This window comes from Piliocolobus tephrosceles, chromosome 6, assembly GCF_002776525.5.
Source record: "Piliocolobus tephrosceles isolate RC106 chromosome 6, ASM277652v3, whole genome shotgun sequence".
Classification (NCBI taxonomy): domain Eukaryota; kingdom Metazoa; phylum Chordata; class Mammalia; order Primates; family Cercopithecidae; genus Piliocolobus; species Piliocolobus tephrosceles.
The window spans coordinates 78601881-78627432 of NC_045439.1; the positions used below are offsets into that span (position 1 = coordinate 78601881).

General features: G+C 37.1%; 1 protein-coding gene across 1 annotated transcript in view; it reads left to right on the forward strand.

Moving 5' to 3' along the window:
- Window positions 1-25552, forward strand: part of SECISBP2L (SECIS binding protein 2 like) — a 57975-nt gene that overhangs the window by 15317 nt on the left and 17106 nt on the right. Inside the window, exons 5-14 of the mRNA XM_023227164.2 lie at window positions 2262-2491; window positions 2771-2795; window positions 3457-3572; window positions 11641-11775; window positions 13546-13626; window positions 14191-14358; window positions 14505-14646; window positions 18507-18676; window positions 19455-19587; window positions 21936-22098. Coding sequence (XP_023082932.1) covers window positions 2262-2491; window positions 2771-2795; window positions 3457-3572; window positions 11641-11775; window positions 13546-13626; window positions 14191-14358; window positions 14505-14646; window positions 18507-18676; window positions 19455-19587; window positions 21936-22098 — 1363 coding nt within the window. The remainder of the gene's footprint in view (window positions 1-2261; window positions 2492-2770; window positions 2796-3456; window positions 3573-11640; window positions 11776-13545; window positions 13627-14190; window positions 14359-14504; window positions 14647-18506; window positions 18677-19454; window positions 19588-21935; window positions 22099-25552) is intronic.

A 25552-nucleotide genomic window follows, 5' to 3' on the forward strand; every position in this document is an offset into this window, starting at 1 on the left:
TGGTCTCAGAAGACCCAAGACATCCCTGGAAAAGAACTTTTCCTCTAGATATGGAAACTTATAAAGCCATCTTAATTCCTATAGGTTTATTTTGTTGATGCAGTATACAAAAGTCAAACAGAACAGACAGCCTAGAAACAGACCTCACATGTGTATGAAAACACATATATGGAAGATGACGGAGATAGCATTGCCGATTTGTGCCCCATGCAAATCTATTTCAGATTGATTAAGGACTTAGGGAAGCCCAATGGTAGAAGGAAATATAGGCAGATAATTTTATGACTGCAGGGAGGGAACTGTTTCTAAAATTAAGAATTTCTGTTTATTAAAAGTAAGTGAAAGAATAGGCCCCAACTTGGAAAAGACTTTTACCATGTATATAACTGACAAAGGATTAGCATGAGATGTATAAAGAATTAACATGAATCAATAAGAGAATGATCCCACCCTGTCCTTGGGGCCCGTGGAACACTGTGCTCGTAGGCTAAACAATTTGCAGGAGTATAGGAATTTTTCTTTAGACCAGTCATCTCATTCCTATGAATGTATCCAAATGGAGCCTCCCCCTAGAAAGGGAGGGGGCTATTTGATTAAAGGTGCATATTGCTGCAGTGCAGCAAAAGTACTGAAGCTTTCATAGTGTCCACTAGTAGCAGGTAACAAGTCCTGCTTGGACACTACTCTAAGTACAGGACACCCGCTCAGTGGAATAATATGGAGTTATCTTATAATTATGAAGACTTGTCATAACATGACATCATATTAAGCAGAGCACAACTCAAAATTAAATCAGTGTTGTATAAAAATTATGAATGGGCAGAAATGTGGAAAAAGGAAAACTTGTAATTTGTTCAAAGAAAGTCTTGTTTTTTTTTTTCTTTTTTTGGAATGTCTTGCTGCAATTATAATTTGTGAAATAAGAAATACAACACAGAAAAATGGCAGAAGTCAGATAATTCAAAAGTAATATTAATAAAAATTTCACAGAAGGGAAAACACTTGTGGCTAAAAGCAAAAAAGAAAAAAAAAAGATCAGCCTCATTATTAAGCAGAAACGTACTAATTAAAATCTACAATGAGCCACCATTTTATACCCAGCAGATTAGGTACAGTCTGAATGGTAATGTAAAGTATTTAATGAATATATGGATCATTGGGTGAATATACTGTTGTTGGAGTATAACTGTCTATTAGTACCTTTGAAAATGATTAGGCATCAAGTAAAGTTGGATATGTGCATCCCCTAAATTCTGGCAGTATTTACCATAGAGAAGCTTACGTATGCATGTATGTACATTCGTGTGTCTGTGTATCAGTGTCAACAGTAATAGTGTTCTTAGTAGCAAAACTCTGAAACAACTCAGGTGTCTCATCAGTGGTACAAAGGATAAGTACACTGAGGTATATTCATGTAAAGGCATTCTAGATTCCAGTGGCATTAATGAATTATAATGCATGCACCACAATCTCAAAGCCAGTGTTGAGGCGTGGCAGGGGTGAGAAGTCACATGGGCAAAGTAGTATTTTAAAATAAAGTTGAAAACTGGAAAATTATATGATTTAGGTTTAAGAAATACAGAAATCCATGGTAAATCTATAAAGAAAAGTGAAGGAATGATATGCACAGAATTCAGAATAGATGGTAAGCTCTGGGGTAAGAAAATGGTATAGTAGTGGAGGGGAACACACAGCAACCTTCAAAAGATTGATGACGTTCTCTTTCCTAAATGGTTGATGGTGATTTTAGTATTTTAGTGATATATTTTATTCTGTCTTCATAATAAAAACATACAGGCTGGGTGAGGTAGCTCATACCTGTAATCCCAGCATTTTGGGAGGTCACGTCGGGTGGATCGCTTGAGCTTAGGAGTTTGAGACCAGCCTGGGCGACATGGCGAAACCCTGTCTCTACAAAAAATAATCCCGGTGTGGTGGTGGGGCATGCCTGTAGTCCCAGCTACTTGGGAGGCTGAGGTCGAAGGATTGCTTGAGCCTGGGAGGCAGAGGTTGCAGTGAGCCAAAATTGTGCCACTGCCCTTCAGCCTGGGAAACAGACTGAGACCCTGCCTCAAGAAAAACAAAAAACATTAACCAACTTACCAGGAACATCTTACCTTTTAATGAACTTTTCAAAAAGTTGTCACCTCTTTCTTCATTTATGAAGTTTGATATCTATATTCTTACAATCTTGATGATTTAATGAGAATTTATCAATTTGCTCATCACAAAGAATTGTCACACTTTCCTTGCCTTTGTAGATTTCCCATCAGATATCGCTAACAAGTCTCTCTCAGAGACCACTGCCACAATGCTCTGGAAGTCCAAGGGCAGGAGAAGAAGAGCATCCCACCCCACTGCTGAATCTTCTAGTGAGCAGGGGGCTAGTGAAGCTGACATTGACAGTGACAGTGGTTACTGCAGTCCCAAACACAGCAACAACCAGCCTGCAGCAGGGGCTTTGAGAAATCCTGATTCTGGGACAATGAATGTATGTGGCATCGTCTTGATTTCTTTATTGGTCATTGATATCAGTATTATTATTTTGCATCCTCTGCTAAAGCTTAAGTATCTGTTTTCATTAACAATTACTACAGTAATAGGATAGTTACAAATGTATTTTGTATTTTATTAATAAAAATATTCATTTTTGAATAAGTATGATAATATTGTGATATGCATGCTTCACACTAAATTATAAAACATTTAGCAAAGTACATAATGTTGGTTCTCAAGTAGAGTATAATTGTCTTTTTGTTTCTTTTTTTAGCATGTGGAATCATCTATGTGTGCAGGTACTTATTTTCTGCATTGTGTTTTTGCTATACTTTCTACTTTGTCCATTATCAGAGTTTTCCTTTTAAGCATGAGGCTTGCTGATACTGCAAACAAAACTTAGAAATCTTGCAGAGATTCAAGGTAATTTGGAAGTACAGTTTTGCTGATCAGCTTGAGAAAATGCCAGCTGGAGATATTCTGTAAGAGGACACCTGTATTACTAAGAACTGTAGTACTACTTAAAAGTTTATAGGGCTAGGTGAGGTGGCTCACGCCTGTAATCACAGCACTTTGGGAGGCCGAGGCGGGTGGATCACCTGAGGTCAGGAGTTCGAGACCAGTCTGGCCAACATGATGAAACCCCGTCTCTACTAAAAATACAAAAAAATTAGCTGGACGTGGTAGTGAGCGGCTGTAATCCCAGCTACTTGGGAGGCTAGGGCTGGAGAATTGCTTGAACCCAGGAGGCGGAGGTTGCAGTGAGCTAAGATCTTGCCACTGCACTCCAGCCTGGTAAAGAAGAGCGAAACTCCGTCTCCAAAAAAAAAAAAAAAGGTTTATAGAAAAATTTTCAGTATTGCATTTCTAGTGACTGAATTTCAGTATATGAAATCAGGTCAATTTAGGTTTTCCTGTCTTTTATAAGTAAATTATAATTTAAAATTTTATTTGTTATAGGTGGTGTAAATTGGTCCAATGTAACTTGCCAGGCAACTCAGAAAAAACCTTGGATGGAAAAAAATCAGACATTTTCTAGAGGTGGAAGGCAAACTGAACAAAGAAATAATTCACAGGTAATTCGAATTAGGGTGGAGAAAATTAATTAGGTATGAGATGAGCCATTTTAGATTTGTTAGTTACAATGGTGTAGTGGATATGCACATTGAGTGATTTGAAAGTGAACTATCGTGTAACTTTAAAATGGCTTAGCTAATAAACTTAAATAATGAAACAAAATGGCAAAGTATTGAGTGAGTATATATGGTACCATTTTTCTACATTTCTGTATATTTAAATATTTTATAGTGTTAAAAAAGGATGCCCTTTAATCCTGTTTCATTTGCCATGTCTTTTTCCCACACAAAAATTCAAAAGCATTTTGTGCTTTAAATATTGATTCTTTGATCTTAGGGATTGTAGCCTTGTCCACGTGTCTTTACCTGACTGTAAATGCCCTTTTGTGCTAATGGCAGTGCCATAGTGATGGCTTGCCATGAGGTAGTCAGGGCAGTTTCCTGAGGCCCAGAGGAACAAGGTGTAACTGCAATACAGTAATGGGGGCTGTGCACTGCCATAAACTACAAATAACTGTATCTTCCTGCTTTGGTTGGCTGTAAAATTAGGGAGTTGTTTAATGGTCATTATTTTTCCTTTTCATTTTTTTAGATGGCCTTCTTGGATTCCTTAACTCTATTAAGGAATTAAAACTATCATATGACTATATGGATATGTTCTTCTGTGAATAAACTTAAATAGGAGCAAGTTACTAATGGGTTAAATATGCCAACTATTTGCCTGTTCCTTTGCCTTCCTGGAATGGTATACAGGTTGAGCATCCAAGAAAAAGTTTCAGATTTTAGAGTATTTGGATTTAGGATTGGGATCCCTAATCCAAATCTAAAATCTGAAACTTTTTTCTTTTTAGTTGACACATAATAACTGTACATAGTTATAAAGTATAATGGGATATATTGATATATGTATACAATGTGTAATGATCAAATCAGGGTGATTAACATATCCATCATCTCAAACATAGATCGTTTCTTTGTTTTGGGAACATTCAGAATCCTGTCCCCTATTTGAAAATATACAATAAATTATTGTTAACTGTAGTCACCCTACCAGTGCAATAGAACACTAGAATTTATTCCCTCTTTGTAGCTGTAATTTTGCATTCATTGACCAACCTCTCCCTATCCCTCTCCCTCAACCCTTCCTAGCCTCTGGTAAGCACTATTCTACGCTCTACTTCTGTAAGATCAACTTTTTTAGCTTCCACATGTGAGTGACGACGTGTGTTCTGTATCTTTCTGTGCATTGCTTATTTCACTAAACATATTGTCCTCTAGGCTCATCCATGTTGCTGTGAATGACAGGATTTTGTTCTTTTTATGGCTGAACAGTATTCCATTCTGTATGTATACCACATTTTCTTCATCCATTCATCTGCTGGTGGACACTTAAGTTGATTTCATATCTTGGCTAATGTGAATAATGCTGCAATAAACAAGAGAGGTAGATATCTCTTTAACATACTGATGGCCTTTTCTTTGGCTCTACTAGTGGGATTGCTGGATCATGTGGTAGTTCTTTTTTTAGTTTTTGAGGAAACTTTATACTATTTTCTGTAGTGGTCATACTAATTTACATTCCCAAGATCAGTGTGTATATGAGTTTCCTTTTCTCTGCATCCTCACCAGCATACCAGAATTATTTTCGAGAATAGAATAGGCATTCTGAGATGAGAAAATACCTCATTATGGTTTTAATACACATTTCCCTGATGATTAGTGATGCTAAGCATCTTTTCATGTATGCCTTCCTTTGAGAAATGACTCTTCAGATCATTTGCCCCTTTTTTAATTGAAAATATGAAACTTTTTTAGTGCCATGACACCACAACTAGAAAATTCTATACATAAGTACTTAACACAACTTTGTGTAATGCACACAGTTATTTAAAATACTGTATGAAATTACCTTTAGGCTATGTGTATGAGGTGTATATGAAACACAAGTGAATTTCGTGTTTAGTCTTGGATCCCATCCCCAAGATACCTCAGTATGTATATGCAGATATTCTAGAATCTGAAAAAATCTGAAATTCAAAACACTTCTGGTCCCAAGCATTTCAAATAAGGAATAATTCAACCTGTACTTCATATGTACCTTAACATTAATTAGGCTGTCAAAAAAAATTCACTCTTCCCTGTGGTTATTGCAAAAATAAATCATTTGTGGCAAGCTAGCTAGGCAGTCTAACTTTATTAGATTAAAAACAAAAGAACTAAAAGAGGAATCATTTATACAGATTAGATAAACAAATTCTACATAATATTTACATATGGGCTGAAATTTTCTGCTGAGACTAATTCCTAGTCCTACCCGTGTTTATAGTTTCAGTACTATTGGTTTTGGTATCAGTAGCTCACTAGAGAGGAAATAATACTGAGATGAAAAACATTTTATCTCTTTCTCAAAACTGATGAGGAATGTTAAAAGAACAAAAAAGAAAACTTTGCAAATATATATGGCACCAAAGAACTGGAGCCAGATGGTTGGCAATGTATTTGCTTTCCACTTCTAATGCTTTGTTATCCTTGTACTTTACTTAAGTGTATTTGTTTGCTTTTTGAGATGCAGAATCTTTTTAAGTCAAAATGTTTTCCCTGTTTGCAATTTCTGATTGTTTTTAGACTCTAGACATCTTTTAGAAATCAAATAAATATTGACCTGTATGTTCTGCTACTTTTTGTAATATAATATTTCAGGGCATTTTTATCTGAGATTTATTTTGTTCCATGGTAATACAAAATGGAGTGGATTTTCAAAGTAGTTAACCAGTTGCCCTAACATTCTTTCCCTGGTTTTTGTTTCCATTTTAGTGATTTGCTGATTTCTTTTTTTCTTTTATTCTTTTTTTTTTTTTTTTGTGACGGAGTCTCGCTCTTGTTGCCCAGGCTGGAGTGCAGTAGTACGATCTTAGCTCACTGCAACCTCCGCCTCCCGGGTTCAAGTGATTCTTCTGCCTCAGCCTCCTTAGTAGCTGGGATTACAGGTGCCCACCACCACGTCTGGGTAATTTTTGTATTTTTAGTAGAAACGGAGTTTCACCATGTTGCCCAGACTGGTCTCAAACTCCTGACCTCATGATCCACCCACCTCGGCCTCCCAAAGTGTTGGGATTACAGGGGTGAGCCACCGTGACCGGCCTACTGATTTCTTATATGCTGTTTTGGGGCTATTTGTTTTGTTCAGTTTGTGAGGTTTTTGCACCTGTACCATGCTGTTTAATTACAGGAGTTTTAAACATCCTTACCAGTGTTTTAACATTGGGTAATATAGATCATTTCTTTAGTCTGGTATAGGTCTAATTTTAAATGATGGAAAGAATCCAAAAACTTGAAATCTTTTAAAACGGCTTTATTTTATAGAATAGGTTGAAAAGTAAAAGAGATTTTAAAAAAAAGATTATATACAATGTAAAAGTCTCATTTCACCCCTGCTTCTCCTCTCCCCCATACCTCTCCCACTTTGAGTAAATTCTTATAGTCTTCCAGAGTTTTTTCACTTCATTATAAGTAAATAGATGTATATATCTTATTTTTGTTCTTTCTTTACATAAAAGAGCATATCTACTGTGTTCTCTGCTTTGCTCACTTAACAGTGTATCTTGGAGACATTTTCATAATTTCCATATTACCACGTAAAGGGCTTCCATACTTTTTCCTTTTAGACAACTCATAATATTGTGTGGATATACCCTTGTTGATTTCTGTGGTCTTATCAATGGATACTTGAGTTGTTTCAAACTGTTGCTGTTGTAAACATGCTGCTGTGTCATTTAAAAATGTGTATGTATAGAATCAATTTCTAGATAAGGGACTGCTGAGTCAAAAGGTAAATTCATCTGTTGTTTTGGTAAATATCACCAGATTGTATCAGTGTGCATCCTCAACAACAATGTGGAAAGTGCCTAGTTTCATATGGCTTCAGATACAGTGTGTCTTCAGGATTTGGGGTGTATGCCAGTTAGATAAAAGTTATGTCTTAATGTAGTTGATCATTCTTCCATGTGTTTAAGGAGCATTTGTATTTACTTCTTCTCCTGTGAACTTACCTGGTCCTATACTTTGCTCATTTTTTGAATCTTGATCTATTTCTTTCTTTTTTGAGGTACATTTTAAAATCAGTTTGATCAAGTTTTTATCAAGTTCCTGAAGTTACTTGAAGTCTTTAATATGTAACGCAAGTTGCAAATATTTTGCTAGGTTTTCCCTTTTATTTTTTACTTTACTCATTATTATCATGATTATTGCCATGCACAGTTTATTTTTAAAATAACATTAAGGCCGGGCACGGTGGCTCACGCCTGTAATCCCAGCACTTTGGGAGGCCGAGGTGGGTGGATCACCTGAGGTTGGGAGTTCGAGACCAGCCTGACCAACATGGAGAAACCTCGTCTCTACTAAAAATACAAAATTAGCTGGGCGTGGTGGCACATGCCTGTAATCCCAGCTATCAGGGAGGCTGAGGCAGGAGAATTGCTTGAACCTGGGAGGCAGAGGTTGCGGTGAGCCGAGATCGTGCCATTGCACTCCAGCCTGGACAACAAGAGTGAAACTCTGTCTCAAAAAAAAAAAAAAAAATTAAGAAGTTCATATTTATAAATTGACTGTATTGGTCCTTTTTTTTTGATGGCTTCTAAAGTGTTTTAAATCATAGTTGGAAAAGCTTTGCCCCTACCCCAAGGCTGTAAAGGAATTTGCTTGTTTCTTCCTCTAGTGTATTCATGGCCTTGTTTCTTTACATTTAAATCTTTGTTACATTTGGAGTTTTTCTTGGTATATGATATGAGACATTATCCTACTTTGTATTTTCGAAGTGACTTTAAAATCTTCCAGCACCATTTGTTGAAAAGTTTGTCTCTTCTTCACTGACTTTAATTACCTTTATCACTTAATAAGTTCCCAAATATATTGGAATCCATTGGTGTTTAAATTAATCTATAAACTTAGAGAGAATCAGCTACCTTTTATGATGTGTCATCTTTCTATGCAAAAACAGTATGTCTTCCTATTTTTGAATCTTTTTTTTTTTTTGAAATGAAGTCTTTGTTGCCTAGGCTGGAGTACAGTGGCACAATCTCAGCACACTGCAATCTCCACCTCCTGGGTTCAAGTGATTCTCCTGCCTCAACCTCCCGAGTAGCTGAGATTACAGGTGCCCGCTACCATGCGTGGCTAATTTTTGTATTTCAGTAGAGAACAGGTTTCACCATGTTGGCCAGACTGGCCTTGAACTTCTGACCTCAAGCCATCCACCCGCGTCGGCCTCCCAAAGTGCTGGGATTACGGGCGTGAGCCGCCGCACCTGGCTTGAATCATTTTTTTGTGTTCTTTAGAAAAGTGGTGTAAGGCAGGCATGGTGGCATGCACCCATAGTCCTATCTACTTGGGAGGCTGAGGTGGGAGGAACGCTTGAGCCCGGGAGTTTGAGGTTACAGTGAGCTATGATGGTGCCACTGCACTGCAGCCTGGGCAGCAGAGAGGCCCCGTCTCAGTTAAGCAGTCAGTCAGTCAGTCAATAAATGGAAGTGTTGTAAAGTTTTCCTTAAATAAGTTTGTACATAGTGGCAATTTCTAATATTTTTTTCCTTTTTATTATTGCAGATGGGGTATGAAAACTTTAAAATTTTTAAATTAATTTTGCGCTACTCATTTAGGAATCTTAATATATATCAGAGCTGTAGCTTCTGCTTTGTTTTGTTCAGTATACCCGCTTTCTATCAACAAAACTCTTTTTTAGAAGAGCTGACAAAAAGTGTTTAGATGTCATGAGGTTATTAATTCATTAATGAGTTTATTGGAATACTAGCACATTTGGCTCACGTGAACTTTATTGGGACCATTAGTTTGGGGGTTTTAATTTAATCGTGGTGCTTTATGTCTCGAAGTGTAAGAATCAGATTGCATTTGTTTTTAAAGGAAATAGTTTTACTATTTGTAACACTATTAATGCATATATACTAATTCTGGTTTACAACAGCAAGCGTGAGAATTCAGGTGGTTCCAGGTCTTTGTGTGCATCTGTTTGATTTCATAATCCAAGGCCTGTGTACCAGCACCTTCTCTCCAGGTCTGCTTCCAATTTGCAATTGTTAGAATTTTGGAGTAGCTGTTACTGAAGATCATACTTTTCATATCTTTTAAGTGTCCTGGTTAAGAGAGGCATTTACTGTTAGTTGCATTTGGTACTTAAGAGAGGTAACTTGAAATGTCTTAGGAGTCTTAGAATGCTTAATGCTTTTTTTCTTGCCCATATGACAATTGAACATTTTGCAGATTTGTTAATGGGATTTTTTGGTCTGTTTTGGCTGCTATAAAATAATGCTGTAGACTCAGTGACTTATAAACAACAGAAGTTTATTTCTCTCAGTTCTGGAGGGTGGGAAGTCCAAGGCACTGGCAAATTTGATGTGTGGTGAGGGCCTGCTTCCTGGTTCCTAGGTGACTGTCTTCTAGCTTTGTCCTTATGTGGTGGAAGGGGTGAAGGAGGTCTCTGGGGTTCCTTATATGAGGTCACTAATCCCATTTATGATGGCTCTGCCCTCATAACCTAATCACCTCCCAAAGGCTGCACTTTCAAATACCATCTCATGGGCAGAGGGAGTGTTAGGATTTTAATACATCAATTTTGGGAGATAGAAACATTTTAGTTCATAACATCCAATAATAATACTAATTTATGTGATTGGATGAAAAGCTTATTCTCTTAAATCTTGGAAACAAGATTTTTATTAAATAATTTTCCTAATTGTTTTATCTGTTTTATAAAAAAATAAACTGCAAGTGTGAGAAGACTTACAGTAATTAAAGAGTAACTGGGCACGGTGACTCATGCATGTAATCCCAGCACTTTGGGAGGCGAGACAGGAGGATCCCTTGAGCCCAGGAATTCTAGACCAGCCTGGACAATATAGGTAGACCCTGCTTCTACAGAAAATAAAAAAATTAGCTGAGTGTGGTGGTGTACACCTGTGGTCCTAGGTATTTGGGAGGCTGAGGTGAAAGAATCACTTGTGTCCAGGAGGTTGAGGCTGCAGTGAGCCTTGTTGGCACTACTGCACTCCTGCTTGGGTGACAGAGTAAGATCCTAACTCAAAAAGTAATGTAAAAGGCCAGGCATGTGACTCATGCCTTAATCTCAGTACTTTGAGAGGCCAAGGTGGGAAGATTGCTTGAAGTCAGCAGTTCAAGACCAGCCTGGAAACAGTGAGACCCCGTCTCTACAAAACTACAAATAAAACAATTAGCTAGGTATAGTGGCATGTGTTTGTAGTCCCAGTTGCTTGGGAGGCTGAGGCAAGAGAATCACTTGAGCCTAGGTGTTCAGGCTGTAGTGAGCTATGATCAAGCCATTGCACTCCAGCCTGGGCAACAGAGCAAGATCACGTCTCTTAAAAAAAAGAAAATAATAAGTAAGTAATATGCAGTTCCCCCTCAGTGGTAACATCTTGCAAAACTAAAGTGCAATATCACACTCAGATATTGGCCTTGATACAGTCAAGACACAGAACCGATTCATCATCACAAGGACCCTCCTGTTGGCTTTCATAGCCACACCAACTGCTCCTTATGCCGTAGAGTCCACTGATCTGTTCTCCCTTTCTAATTCTGCTGTTTCAGTAATTTTGTATGCCTTTGTACAGTCTTTGGGATTGGCCTTTTTCACTTCCATGGTTCTCTGTTGTTGAGTTTGTCAATACTGTAGTTTATTCCCTTTTGTGATTGATACAGACTTCTATACTATGATCTGGATATGCCACAGTTAGTTTAACTGTTCACCCACTGTAGAACATCTGGTTTGTTTCCTGTGTCCACTTTTGTGAATAAAGCTGCTAATAAATATTCATGTCGAGGGGAAAAAGGTAATGTGCATTAATCGTCTCATTTTTCTATTTTTCTTATAAGTACCTTATTTGTCAGAAACTTGATCTTTAAAATAAGTGATGCACTTCGTGAAAATTGATTGAGTTGTACACTTGTGCGTACTTTTCTGCCAGTATGTTATGTACTTGAGTGAAACATTTATTTAAAAATAATTAGATTTTTTTTTTCCCCTCTGGGGTTTACTTAGGTTGGATTCAGATGCCGAGGACACAGTACTTCCTCAGAAAGAAGACAGAATTTGCAAAAGAGACCAGATAATAAGCATTTAAGCTCTAGTCAATCCCATAGAAGCGATCCTAATTCTGAGTCTTTATATTTTGAGGTATTTTTTTCAAACTCTATTTGTAAGCTGTTATAGGAAATGTTCCCATTAAGAAATTAATTTGTTACACTGTCAACATTATGAATACTTCTTATGTCTTAACATGTGATTCTAGTATTAAATTATAAATTACTCAGAAGTATTAACTCATTTTTGTCTTGGTTATATATATTTAATCTAACAATTTTACTGATGTTTATTTTTATAAATTTTTTCCTGTGTGTTCATCATTTTGAGGTAATGTGTAGAGGTAGAACTTGATTTCATGTGGACTTTATTTGGTATGGAGCTTTTTCACTGAATTTTTGTTGTTACTCAATTCATTTGAAAGGCTTTTCAGATTTGAGTAGTTCAATCTAGTTAAGTTGTGCTGTCAGCCAGGAGAGTTTTAGAGGAGGAGGAAAGATGTTTTACTTTCTCTGATAGACAGTTCATATCCTAATTGCATTGTTACTCATCTAACAGATTCTTATTGGTGGTCTATATATGTGCAGTAAGGTGCTCTGAATGATACATAAAGGTGGATAGACCTGCTATCTTTGGGAACGTTGCTGTGTAGTAGGAGAACGTAGGCATATACACACCTAATACTTAGTTGAGTATGGTTAGAGTTGAGCGCAGAGACAGGTCACTTTGGGTTTGTGGCAGGGTAGGTAACATTTGAAATGAATTTAAAGAGCAAGTAGAATTTGTATGTGTCAAGATATTTTTCACCACATATCTCTGGAAACTCATTTGAGTAGCTCATTTTGGTTGGATCATAAATTCTATTAAATGAGTTAATAGATGGAGATTAAACTGGAAAACTTACTTGAGGTCAGAGGATAGAAATCAATAATATGCCGGGTGTGATGGCTAATGCCTGTAATCCCAGCACTTAGGGAGGCCGAGGGTGGGGCGGATCACTTGAGGTCAGGAGTTTGAGACCTGGCCAACGTGGTGAAACCCCGTCTCTACTAAAAATACGAAAAGTTAACTGGATATGGTGACGGGTGCCTGTAATTCCAGCTACTTGGGAGGCTGAGGCAGGAGAATCACTTGAATCCAGGAGGCAGAGGTTACAGTGAGCTGAGATTGTGCCATTGCTCTCCAGCCTGGGCAACAATAGCGAAACTCCATCTCAAAAAAAAAAAAAAAAAAATCAATAATATGTTAGATAAATTTAGTAATTGAGCCTAAGGATTTGAGAGTATCTCAATTATTCTATTAAGAATAGTTTCAATATATCCAGATCTGGCAATTGCAGTACATGTATTCAACTGTACTCTTGGTTCTATACTTATATTTAAAGATACTAGATATAATTTTCAGGATAAAGGAAGATATTAAGAACTTAATTTCAATGGAAATTTTTTTTAACCTTATTGACAATCATGTGGAGTAATGCAGAATAAGGAATATATTAATAAAGTTTACATGAAGCTGTCTCTTAAACACTTTGTCAAATTATCTGAATGTGATAAAATCCAGTTTGAATTTATTTTCAATTACCCACCCATCTGAAGGTAGAACTGTTAATAAAAATGAAATAGTAGGTGCAGAAATCCAAAAAATGGAGATATGTGGATACGCCCCCATCCTTGAATAATTAAATTGTTGATGTTTTAGCAAGTGAGAAATGACATTTCCTCTTTAAGACCGACTTTGAATAATTCAGTAGTAGAATACCAGAAATAACTTCCTCATTTTTCAGTACTTCTAAGCATTAGAAAAAGTTTTTTTTAGGAGTTTGCTTTGAACTCTTTTTACTTAAAATGTGAAATATTTCAGGATGAAGATGGGTTTCAAGAACTAAATGAGAATGGAAATGCTAAGGATGAGAATATTCAGCAAAAACTTTCTTCTAAAGTAGTAAGTGACTCTTTAAAAAGAAAAGCAAAATATAACATCTTTTGAACAATGGCTATGTTGAAGGGAAATATTAAAGATAAATGTAAAGGCACATGGAGCAGCAAAGTGTGCAGGAGATGGTGTTTAGTACCTATCTTTAATATTTCTTTCCAGCATAGCCTGCACAAAGATAATTCCCTGTGAAATCCACAGTTCTGTTACTAAAGTACCATTAATTAAATGATATCATCATGCAACATACAGTCTGTACTGAAATTTTCCCAATTGTTTCAAAATTTTACTTTGGAGATATTTTGTTTTATTTCATTCAAGGATCCAGGCAACCATCACCCTCTGCAGTAAGCTGTTTTGTCCCTTTATTATCTCCCAGTCTGAAATGGTCCCACTGTCAAATCCTGTTCTTTATGACATTGAATTCTTTCTTTTTTTTTTTTTTAATGCCATTGAATTCTTTGAAGAGTCTAGTCCAGTTATACTGCAGAACATCCCACATTCTGGATCCTTTTTCCTTATGATTGACTTTTATGGGGTCACTAACAAATGTTTTTTTTCTGGTTATCATAGTTGGATGATTTACCTGAAAACTCACCAATCAATATAGTTCAGACTCCAATTCCCATTACCACCTCAGTTCCAAAACGTGCAAAAAGTCAGAAGAAGAAAGCTTTAGCAGCAGCCCTTGCCACAGCTCAAGAATATTCAGAAATAAGTATGGAGCAAAAAAAATTACAGGTACATATTCCTTTTTATGAACAAATGTGATAGTTTACTTGCTAGGTTTGATGGAATAGATAGAAGGAGTGATAAAGATAGTCATCTTAAAATGCCACACTTTGATACTGTAACAAAAAAATTAATTTTTTATATTTATTTTGTAGGAAGCTTTATCAAAAGCAGCTGGAAAAAAGAATAAAACACCTGTACAGCTAGATTTGGGGGACATGTTAGCTGCTCTGGAAAAACAACAGCAAGCAATGAAAGCACGGCAAATTACTAACACCAGACCTCTGTCATATACAGGTGATGTCATTAGTCTGAGCAATTTGCTGTTTGTCTCTGGTAATATATGTTAGATGTTGTTAATTGAAATTTTAGAAGTTTTATATATGTATATATGTATGTATGTGTGTGTCTATATATATATGTATGTGTGTTTGTGTGTGTGTATTTTAAGTAAGTCAGCTTAAACAACAAGCCTTGAAATTCTGCATGCTCCTTTTCTTTCCACACCTAGTCCTTTAACATATCCTGTCCTGCCTGCAAAACATATCCATACTCTAACTACTGACCACATTTCCTGCGACCACAGTAGCCCCCATTATTGTATAATACTATACTGAGTAGCCTCCTTACTACTGCCTGTTTTTCCCTCCCCCCAACCTCTAGTCTGTGTTAAAAGAAGTGACCTTTTTAAAATGTAATTTGGATTATATCACTTCACTGCTCAGAATCCTCTAATAGTGCTTCATTTCACTTGGCATGAAGCCAGGCTCCTAACTAAAGCCATATTTTAGCTGACCCTGTTACCGTTTTGCCTTCGTCACCATTTTCTCCTAACACACTCTGTTCTAGCCATGTGAGCGGTCCTCAGACACACCCAGCTTGATCCTAGCTCAATATCTGTGGGCTTGCTATTCCGTTTACCTCGGACGCTCTTTCCCCAGGTATCAGCATAGTTTGCTTCCCTCAGGTTCTTTAGATCTCTGCATAAATGTCAGTTGGTATGCATTTTGACTCACGCAGATTTTTTTCTTTTTCAAAATTGAAATTAAAAAATCACAAGTAATCTGGCTTTCTTACATTACCCAGTTTAAAACTCACTTGCAAACAAGGGTTTTTATCAGATTGTGTGTGTGTGTATATGAGAAAATGATCTGGCTTTCTACTGAAACAGTAATTTCTATTTTAACAAACCTTGTCAGATTTAGAGCTCAGCTTTTCCATGTTCCCTCATTTCTTTTCATTGTCTTTTTAGAGGGTGAGGAATAGAACAAAGGAACAGGAAGGGTACCAATGTACAGTACCAGCACCAATGCTGAGAGGCAAAATTGAATTTTGTGTTTCTTCTGATCCTATGTGAAGGGACTATTGCTTATTAGAAAGATAAATTACAATGTATAATTTTAACCTGTGTGCAAAATGTTTAAACCTATCTAGTTACCAGTCCACTATCAACCTTTGCTTTGAGTAACTATTATTACAAATAGTACTGAATGTATATAAAGCTTTAGACTTGCATGTTGAGCTGGGGAGAGTGGCAGTAATCTCTCACTTAAGAGTAAAAGTAGGGAATAAAACTGAGTTAGCAGTGTTCTGGAGGGGTATGGCCTAGTAGCTAAAAGCAGGGGCTCTGGAATCCAGTTGCCTTTGTTTGAATCCTGTTCTTCCATGTGTTTCATTGGCAAGTTACTTAACCTTCCTGTGCTTCAGTTTCCTCACATTAATATGAGAGTACCTACTTCAGGATTGTCTTGAGAATTGGATGAGATGATATATGTAAAGTACTTAGAGTATCCGGGTTGTAATCACTCAATAAATGTTTAATATTATTATGGAGACGAGATTGTTAACCTGTGATACGTCAGATGGCTTATTAAAACTTCGATTTATTTAGTAACTGTTAATGTATTTGTTTATATATGTACATATATACAGTATATATACCGTATATATTATATACATATACACTGTGTACGTATATATTATATGCATATACGGTATATAATGTATATGTGTTATATATGCAGTATACTGTATATGTTATATATGGCATATATGCTATATAATACTCTATACATGTATGTTATATATATACAGTATATACTGCTAAATATATAAGTTTATATATACATATACTGTTAATATACATATATAAACATATTTAGCAGTCACTAAGTGTTAATATAATTATACAATTATTAGAAATTATATAACTATACATTGTTTTATATATATCTTTTTTAATATATGTATACCCATATATACACATGTTCAAGAAAAGAATGAGACTGATCATGATGAAGAAGGATTATAGGGAAATGATGGATCTGGAAACAGGTCAATGATGACTCCAAACTCTCCGTCTTGGATGACTGTGGTGGTGATAAGGGCTGCGATGTTACTACACAAGATAGGGATTATAGAAGAATTTTGTTGGGAAGAGCAGATGCTGCCTGTTGTGTTTTAAATGCTAGCACGGGAGATTCTGGTGGTTCCTATTTAGCATATAGTTATGAATGTATAGTTTAGGTTACAAGTCAGTGAGTTTCAAATACAGATGATTGTTGAAGCTGTGGAAATCAGATTGTTGGGGGAAAGAAAAATTAGGAAAAAGATGTTCACAGACAAAGCCTTGTGGAATGCTCACATTTAAAGGATGAGAGGAAGAAGAACAAGAAACATAGATTTGAGAAAGAATAAGAAAAATAAAGGAGCGTAATGTTACAGAAGGCAAGGATAGAATTTTGAGGAAAAGGATATAGTCCTTAGTACCAAATGCTGAAGAAAACTAGAGTAGAGTGAAGAGTCAAAGAATTATATTTGGCAATTGTAAGATTATGTGTGACCTTGACAATAAGTTTCAAGAGAATGGGTTGGGCAGAGGTCAAATTGTAATGATTTGAAAAGTGATAATGAGAGAAAAACTGTTTAGAAGTTTAATAGGGAAGGAAAGGGGAATGATGGCACCTTAGCTTGAAGGGAAGTCAGTCAAGGGAAGGGTTTAGTTGGTTTGCCTTTTTAAAAAACCCTTTCTTAGTTTTAGATAGAAGATTTTAGCATCTTATTAGGGGATCAAGAAAAAAGTCAAGGGTCAGGGAGGAACTTGAAAGATGCAAGGGTATAGGAATAGAGTTAGATCCTAGAGAAACTGAGATGGGATATTAAGAAGAGAGACAGTCAGTGAGCCTTGGACACGAGTAAGGATGTCTGCCACCTCCTTTCAGGTGGTTTGTAAGTTTATATTGGATAGCATCTTCTCAGGGAAGTGGCAGGAAAGCTCTGCTAGAGTGAGAGGATTGAGGTTGGGGATTTAGGAATAGTAAAGGATTGGAAGAAGCCAGTGTAAACTGAGAGCATCAGCCAGACATAAAAGAATTCCTGAGGCCAGGTACAGTGGCTCACGCCTGTAATCCCAGCACTTTGGGAGGCCGGTACGGGTGGATCACAAGGTCAAGAGATTAAGACCATCCTGGCCAACATGGTGAAACCCTGTCTCTACTAAAAATACGAAAATTAGCTGGGCGTGGTGGTATGTGCCTGTAGTCGCAGCTACTCGAGAGGCTGAGGCAGGAGAATGGCTTGAACCCAGGAGGCAGAGGTGTCAGTGAGCCAAGATCGTGCCACTGCACTCCAGCCCGGGCGACAGAGTAAGACTCTGTCTCAAAAAATTAAAAAAATAAATAAAAATAATTACTGAATGGGACTGAGTACAGCTGAGTGGGTAAAATCATCATTCTTTACTGACCAACTGAAATAAGGAGAGAAGTGGTAGGTAAGATATCTTACATAAGGACAAACAACAGATTCAGTAGGAATAAGAATGAGTGCAGCATTGTGAAGTTTCAAAGGTAGAATGGTTCTGACTGAAGATCAGTTGCAAGGAATTGCCATGTTTGAGGGTTGTATAGTAGAGTAGAACTAATTATTTATCCCTATAATGGACCTCTAAATTGGTTAATTGCATTGGCTTAGTCTCTAAAGGATAGGTAAAAGCTGTATCTGAGGGACACTGCCTAGCCATGTGTAGTGCTCCTACTGTTAGGATGTTGTTTTTTTTCCATGGGAGGAGGATGTTCTTGTTTTTGTAGTTATCATTGGAAATTTTGAAAGTATGTGGGATTGGCCCTAATGGTGAAACTAATGTTCCTCTTTGTTTTTAGTGGTTACTGCAGCTTCTTTTCACACTAAAGACTCTGCTAATAGAAAACCTTTAACCAAAAGTCAGCCCTGTTTGACATCCTTTAATTCTGTGGACATTGCTTCTTCTAAAGCAAAAAAAGGAAAAGAGAAGGAAATAGCAAAACTAAAACGACCCACAGCACTTAAAAAGGTAAACCAAAATCTGGTGGGATATTTATTTTATAAGATGAATAAGGATTTTAGTCCGTTTTGTAAAAGTAGGTTGTGGTGTCTTAGCTAACGGATTGTTGTGAGAAGTATTCATACACATGAATCTTGACGATAATGTGTTAATTAGAAGCTCAGGATATCATCAGTATCATGACTGTCTTTCTGTATAGAACAGGACCCTGGAAAATGAATTATTTGTATAAGGTTAAAAAAAAGTTAAATATTTAGTATCCCAAAACATTAGACTCTAGGAATCAGAAGCCCTCGATTTCAGTACTGACTTCAGTGCTATATATCATTTTAGGCAACCATTTTACTCTCATCTTTCTCATCTATAAATTGGGGATCTTATTTTATTTAACTCACTATTGTTAAGAGGTTCAAAATGAGATAATTTGGTTCCAGATAATTGAAAACTGTAGAATGTCAATCAAGTGTAACTGTATGACCTGGGTTCTAAACTTTTTAATTTACTCTTTTTTTTTTTTTGGAAACTAATTTGTCACCCAGTATTTAAAGAATCAGATGGGTATGGTTTGATAGCTGTATATTCTATAATATAATTGCTTTTCTTTATTTAGTATGCAGTACTTCCTTCAACTTACAGTGTCTGAAATTACATTTGCCTTTTTGCCAGTTAGCCAAACTTCTCATGTTCATGTTTAAGTGAACTACTATACCTGTGTTATAATGTATATTGTCATCATTTGTACATAGTTGAAGAGTAATCAGTAATTAAAGACTGGTATAACTTTTAGGTTATTTTAAAAGAAAGAGAGGAAAAGAAGGGGCGCTTAACTGTGGACCATAATCTTTTGGGATCTGAGGAACCAACAGAAATGCACTTAGATTTTATTGATGATTTGCCACAGGAGATTGTTTCCCAGGAAGGTAAGGAGGTCCCCCTTTCTCCTCTTCTCATGGAATGGTCTGAAATATTTTAATAGATATGTAAGCTATCACTAATTATGCTCCTGATTGGAAGATGTGCTCCATATTTTACATAAATCTCTTTATTTTTTACAGTGGTTTCTTTTAAAGATACTTTTGTAGGGAGATGGTTAAAGAGAAGGGGACAGGTGTTATATAGTAGGCCTATGACATTTTTGAAGCTTAAATCCTGAATTTGTAGTGAACCCTCAAAATTAAGATCTCACGAATGCATGAGATCTCTGGAATTGTCACAGGTATTTTCATTTTGTTTTCTTTTACATCCGGAACACTGTTGGCTATCTTTCTTTGTGGGGCTGTTTTTCATCGAGTCATTTTTGTTGATTTTCTTGCTTTTGTGGAATTAATACTAATGCCACAATGAATGCAATTGCAAAGCAGAGTCTAGTTGGTCAGTAAGATTCAGTGTCGTACATTAAGTAGCAATACATGATTCAAATTGGTAACTTAGCAAAACCACAGATTTCTTTTAATATTTATACCACCACAGAAGAAAGATTTTTCTGCTAGTATATCTTTATTGCCCAAGTTTTTGCAACACATTTAAATCTGCTTTACATGTAGATTAAGCAACAATATTTCATTGTTTTTAGAAAAATGAGTTGATTTCTAAGGATTGTTCACCAGGGAAGTTTGTTTAGGGTTCACTTTTATTCTCAGTTTAATGATTCCCCTTGTTTTTAGGTGTAATCATCCATCCATTCATTCAACAAATGTTTACTGAATGCTTACCCCATGTATTTTAGTAACTAGAGTAGCAAGAGGACGTTAGGGAATGTAATAAACATCTATAGTAGACAGGTCCTGCTGTTGAAGAGCTTACAGCCTAGTAGGAAGGTAAGAAGATACACGTGGGCTGGGCGCAGTGGCTGACGCCTATAATTCTAACACTTTGGGAAGCCAAGATGGGCAGATCTCTTGAGCTCAGGAGTTCGAGACCAGCCTGGGCAACAAGGCGAAACCCTGTCTCTACAAAAAAAATAAAAGAATTAGCTGGGCATGTTGGCTTATGCTTACAGTCCAAGCTACATGGGGCACTGAAGTGGGAGGATTGGTTGAGCCCAGGAGGTCAAGACTGCAATGAGTGGAGATCATGCCACTGTACTCCAGCCTGGATGACAAAGTGAGACCCTGTATCAAAAAAAAAAAAAAGAAAGAAAAGAAAAAAAAAAACACCATGTGTAACTTTGCTAATTAATGGACTGGATATACAAATACGAGCTAATTTCCTGAGTTTGGCTGTTTAGGAAAGAAGCAATAACTAAACAAAGGAGACAGTAGAGTCAAGAAATGGCATTTAATAATGTAGCTTCTTGAACACAGAAGCAAAGACCAAATAAGAGAGAAACTGGGGTGGTGCCTGGAGAATCAGGAGTGGTGTGGAGAGGGTGAGGTAGAATTTGTCATTGCCAGCAATAATGGGAAGTTTTAGATTGTTAAAAAAAAAAAAAAAGATTTCTAGGAAATAGATGGAAAACTAGAAATGAAGAAGTGAGTAATGTGATCTGGAAAGAGATATAGATTTTTGTGTGTGTGTGTGTGATAGAATCTCTGTTGTTGCCCAGGCTGGAGTGCAGTGGCGCGATCTCGGCTCACTGCAACCTCCACCTCCCGGGTTCAAGCTGTTCTGCCTTAGCCTCCCGAGTAGCTGGGACTACAGGCGTGTGCCACCATGCTCAGCTAATTTATTTGTATTTTTAGTAGAGACGGGGTTTCACCATGTTGGCCAGACTGGTCTTGAACCCTGGACCTCAAGTAATCTTCCGCCTTGGCCTCCCAGAGTGCTGAGATTACAGTCATGAGCCACCAGGCCTGGCCTAAGAGGTGCAGATTTTTGCTCTTTAATGTAAATTCTCTAGGAATACATGTTTTAGATAATGTATATTCTTCCTCATCCCTGTGGAGACTTCTGGGCTATGCTTAACTTTTGAGAGAGAGAGAATTTTTTTTTTTAAAGAGATGGAAGTCTCACAGTGTTTCTCAGGCTGACCTCAAACTTCCAGATTCAAGCGATTTTCTCACCTCACCCTCCCGAGTAGCTGGGACCACAGACATGCACCACCTCACCTGGCTAAGAGTATACTTCAATAGACAATAGGAGAATTTATTTTTTTTTTAGTGTATGGAACATGTTTATTTGTGATATGAAAAGTGCCCACTTTATTAGCTTCTGGAAAATTTGGAAATGACCCAAAAGACAATGGCCATTCTAAATTACATTGATCAACGTAGAGCTTTTCAGCATTTGAAGTTTCTAATTTTTTTCTCTTCACTCCACGGCTCCACAGATACTGGACTGAGCATGCCCAGTGATACTTCACTCTCTCCAGCAAGTCAGAACTCTCCATACTGTATGACACCTGTGTCACAAGGCTCTCCAGCTAGTTCTGGAATAGGCAGTCCAATGGCATCTTCAACAATAACTAAAATCCACAGCAAAAGATTCAGAGAGTAAGTTTTATACTCATTATTGAGGTTGAATAGTTTAAGGATCTTGATTGTAGTTGTGAATTTAGTATTGTCATTGTTACTCAGTGAGTCGAGCAGACAAAACACCAGAGATCTTTAACTCCTTTCGAATATTGTTTAACAGCTGAGTTTATTTATTTAAAGCATTGCCTTCTGTCTGCTGTTAGTATTCACGTGAGAGTGATTTGACAGTACGTATATTCTCTTTATATCAGGTAGTATTTCTGTTCTACAAATCTAGACTCTTAACATCTTATATATTAAATGTTGTACTATCAGTTTTCCTCCTACAAATGCTTTTGCTTTTTTGTTTATATTATTATCCCTTCAAAAGATCACTCTAACCAATTAATAATAGGTTTCTAAGACCCTGTTATATGAAATGAACCTATTACATAAAACTATTTGTGCAAGTATTTCTAAGTTCTCAAATTGAGATAACTGGGGGATCACAGAATATGATACCCCATCTGTGGATAGCTGTAATAGTTATTGCTGTGAAGGATTTTAAGATTTTAACATTTATGTTGATGAATTAATTTTACCTTTAGAAATGACATATGAAAGAATCCCAGGGTGAAAGTATAATCTGAGTCCAAATTACTTTGGTTTATTCTGTTCCGTTTCCTTATACCATTGTTTTTGAGCAAATACGTCTTGCCTAGCTTTGGAAAGCTAATTAAATGTCAAATCACAGATGTGGAGCAAATGAAACACTTGGGGGATAAAATGTTATATATGAAATGAACAGCTTGAAGGAAAAAAGGAAAAAAAGAATGAAGAAAATTGCATTTTGGGATGTTCTAGTCTGATTGCATTCTTGAATTTGGCATACTTTGACAGTTAAATGTTCCTCAGTCTCTCCGTTTATATATATTCTTCTGAAGTAGTGTCATACTTGTACTTATTTAACTATTTTTCACAGAAATACAAAAAAATTCCACTGCAAATTTTTTTGCACTAAAGAAGAACAGGCACAGATTTTCCCACTATATAATATAATTTAAAAGCAGAAATTTGCTTGCCTTGGTTATTCATAGGTAAGAAACACCAGTTCTCCCTATTAAGTACCTGCTTATGGTAGACATAAGGGACGATTACTAGAAAAGATGGAAAGAGCATACAGGAGAAGTACATACTTAGATGACTTTTTTATCCCAGAAATTAGGTACTGTAGTGGCCTCACACTTCTGACTTTCTGTTTCTCACATTATAGTCATACATAATCTCACAGAGAGCCCTATTCATTTGCTTTGTCTCATGTAGAGGCATGTGATTTTTACCTCATGACCTCTTTGGTTTTGGCTTTAGTTTAATTATTGAGTTCATCCTCCATAGCCATAAATTTTCGGAGCTCTAGGGACCCTTGAGGCCATTTTACCTAGCTCCTTATTTTTATGACTGAGAAAGCCAATGCCCAGAAATCTATCCAAGCCCAGAAGAGAAGTTGTTGGTAATAGGACATTCAGTTAGAAATTGTGTATCTTTCCTACTAGGAGCATCTTTAGTAACTCTTTACCAAAATCATTATATTTGTTTTTATCTAATAGCAGCTGTCATTTGGTTTATATCCTTAGGAATTTAATAATTAGTAATTCTGATAGTCCTTAGGTTAACTCATCCTTTACATAAAATCTATCTGAATTGAGCTTGGCAAAGCCGCTGTAGCCAGACTGCCTCTCTAGATTGCTCCTCTCTGGGCAGGGCATCTCTGAAAGAAAGGCAGCAGCCCCAGTCACGGGCTTACAGATAAAATTCCCATCTGCCTGGATCAGAGCATTTGGGGGAAGGGGCAGCTGTGGACGCAGCTTCAGCAGACTTAAGTGTTCCTTGAGCTCTGCTAAGGGACAGACTGCCTCCTCAAGTGGGTCCCTGACCCCCGAGCCTCCGAACGGGAGAGACCTCCCAGCAGGGGTTGACAGAAACCTCATACAGGAGAGCTCCGGCTGGCATCTGGTGGGTGCCCTTCTGGGACGAAGCTTCCAGAGGAAGGAACAGGCAGCAATCTTTGCTGTTCTGTAGCCTCTGCTGGTGATACCCAGGCAAAAAGGGTCTGGAGTAGAACTCCAGCAAACTCCAGCAGACCTGCAGCAGTGGGGCCTGACTGTTAGAAGGAAAACTAACAAACAGAAAGCAATAGCATCAACATCAACAAAAAGGATGTCCACACAAAAACCCCACTGAAGGTCACCAACATCAAAGACCAAAGGTAGATAAATCCACGAAGATGAGGAAAAACCGGCGCAAAAAGGCTGAAAATTCCAAAAACCAGAACACCTCTTCTCCTCCAAAGGATCACAACTCCTCGCCAGCAAGGGAACAAAACTGGACGAAGAATGAGTTTGACAAATTGACAGAAGTAGGCTTCAGAAGGTGGGTAATAACAAACTCCTCCGAGCTAAAGGAATATGTTCTACTTCAATGCAAGGAAGCTAAGAACCTTGAAAAAAGGTTAGAGGAATTGCTAACTAGAATAACCAGTTTAGAGAACATAATAAATTGCCTGATGGAGCTGAAAAACAGCATGAGAACTTCATGAAGCATACACAAGTATCAACAGATGAATCAATCGAGCAGAAGAAAGGATATCAGTGATTGAAGATGAAATTAATGAAATAAATTGTGAAGACAAGATTAGAGAAAAAAGAATGAAAAGGAATGAACAAAACCTCCAAGAAATATGAAATATATGAAAAGGCCAAACCTACATTAGATTGGTGTACCTGAAAGTGACGAGGAGAATGGAACCAAGTTGGAAAACACTCTTCAGGATATTATCCAGAACTTCCCCAACCTAGCATGACAGGCCAACATTCAAATTCAGGAAATACAGAGAACACCACAAGGATACTCCTCGAGAAGAATAAACCCAAGACACAAAGCATCAGATTCACCAAGGTTGAAATGAAGGAAAAATGTTAAGGGCAGCCAGAGAGAAAGGTCGGGTTACCCACAAAGGGAAGCCCAGCAGACTAACAGCAGATCTCTCTGCAGAAACCCTACAAGCCAGAGTGGGACCAATATTCAACATTCTTAAAAGAAAAGAATTTTCAACCCAGAATTTCAAATTCAGCCAAACTAAGCTTCATAAACAAAGGAGAAATAAAATCCTATACAGACAAGTAAATGCTGAGAGTTTTGTCACCACCAGGCCTCCCTTACAAGAGCTCCTGAAGGAAGCACTAAATGTGGAAAGGAAAAACCAGTACCAGCCACTGTAAAAACATACCAAATTGTAAAGACCATCAACACTATGAAGAAACTGCATCAACTAAGGGGCAAAATAACCAGCTAGCATCATAATGACAGGATCAGATTCACACATAATAATATTAACTGTAAATGTAAATGGGCTAAATGCCCCAATTAAAAGACACAGACTGTCAAATTGGATAAAGAGTCAAGAGCCATTGGTGTCCTGTATTCAGGAGACCCA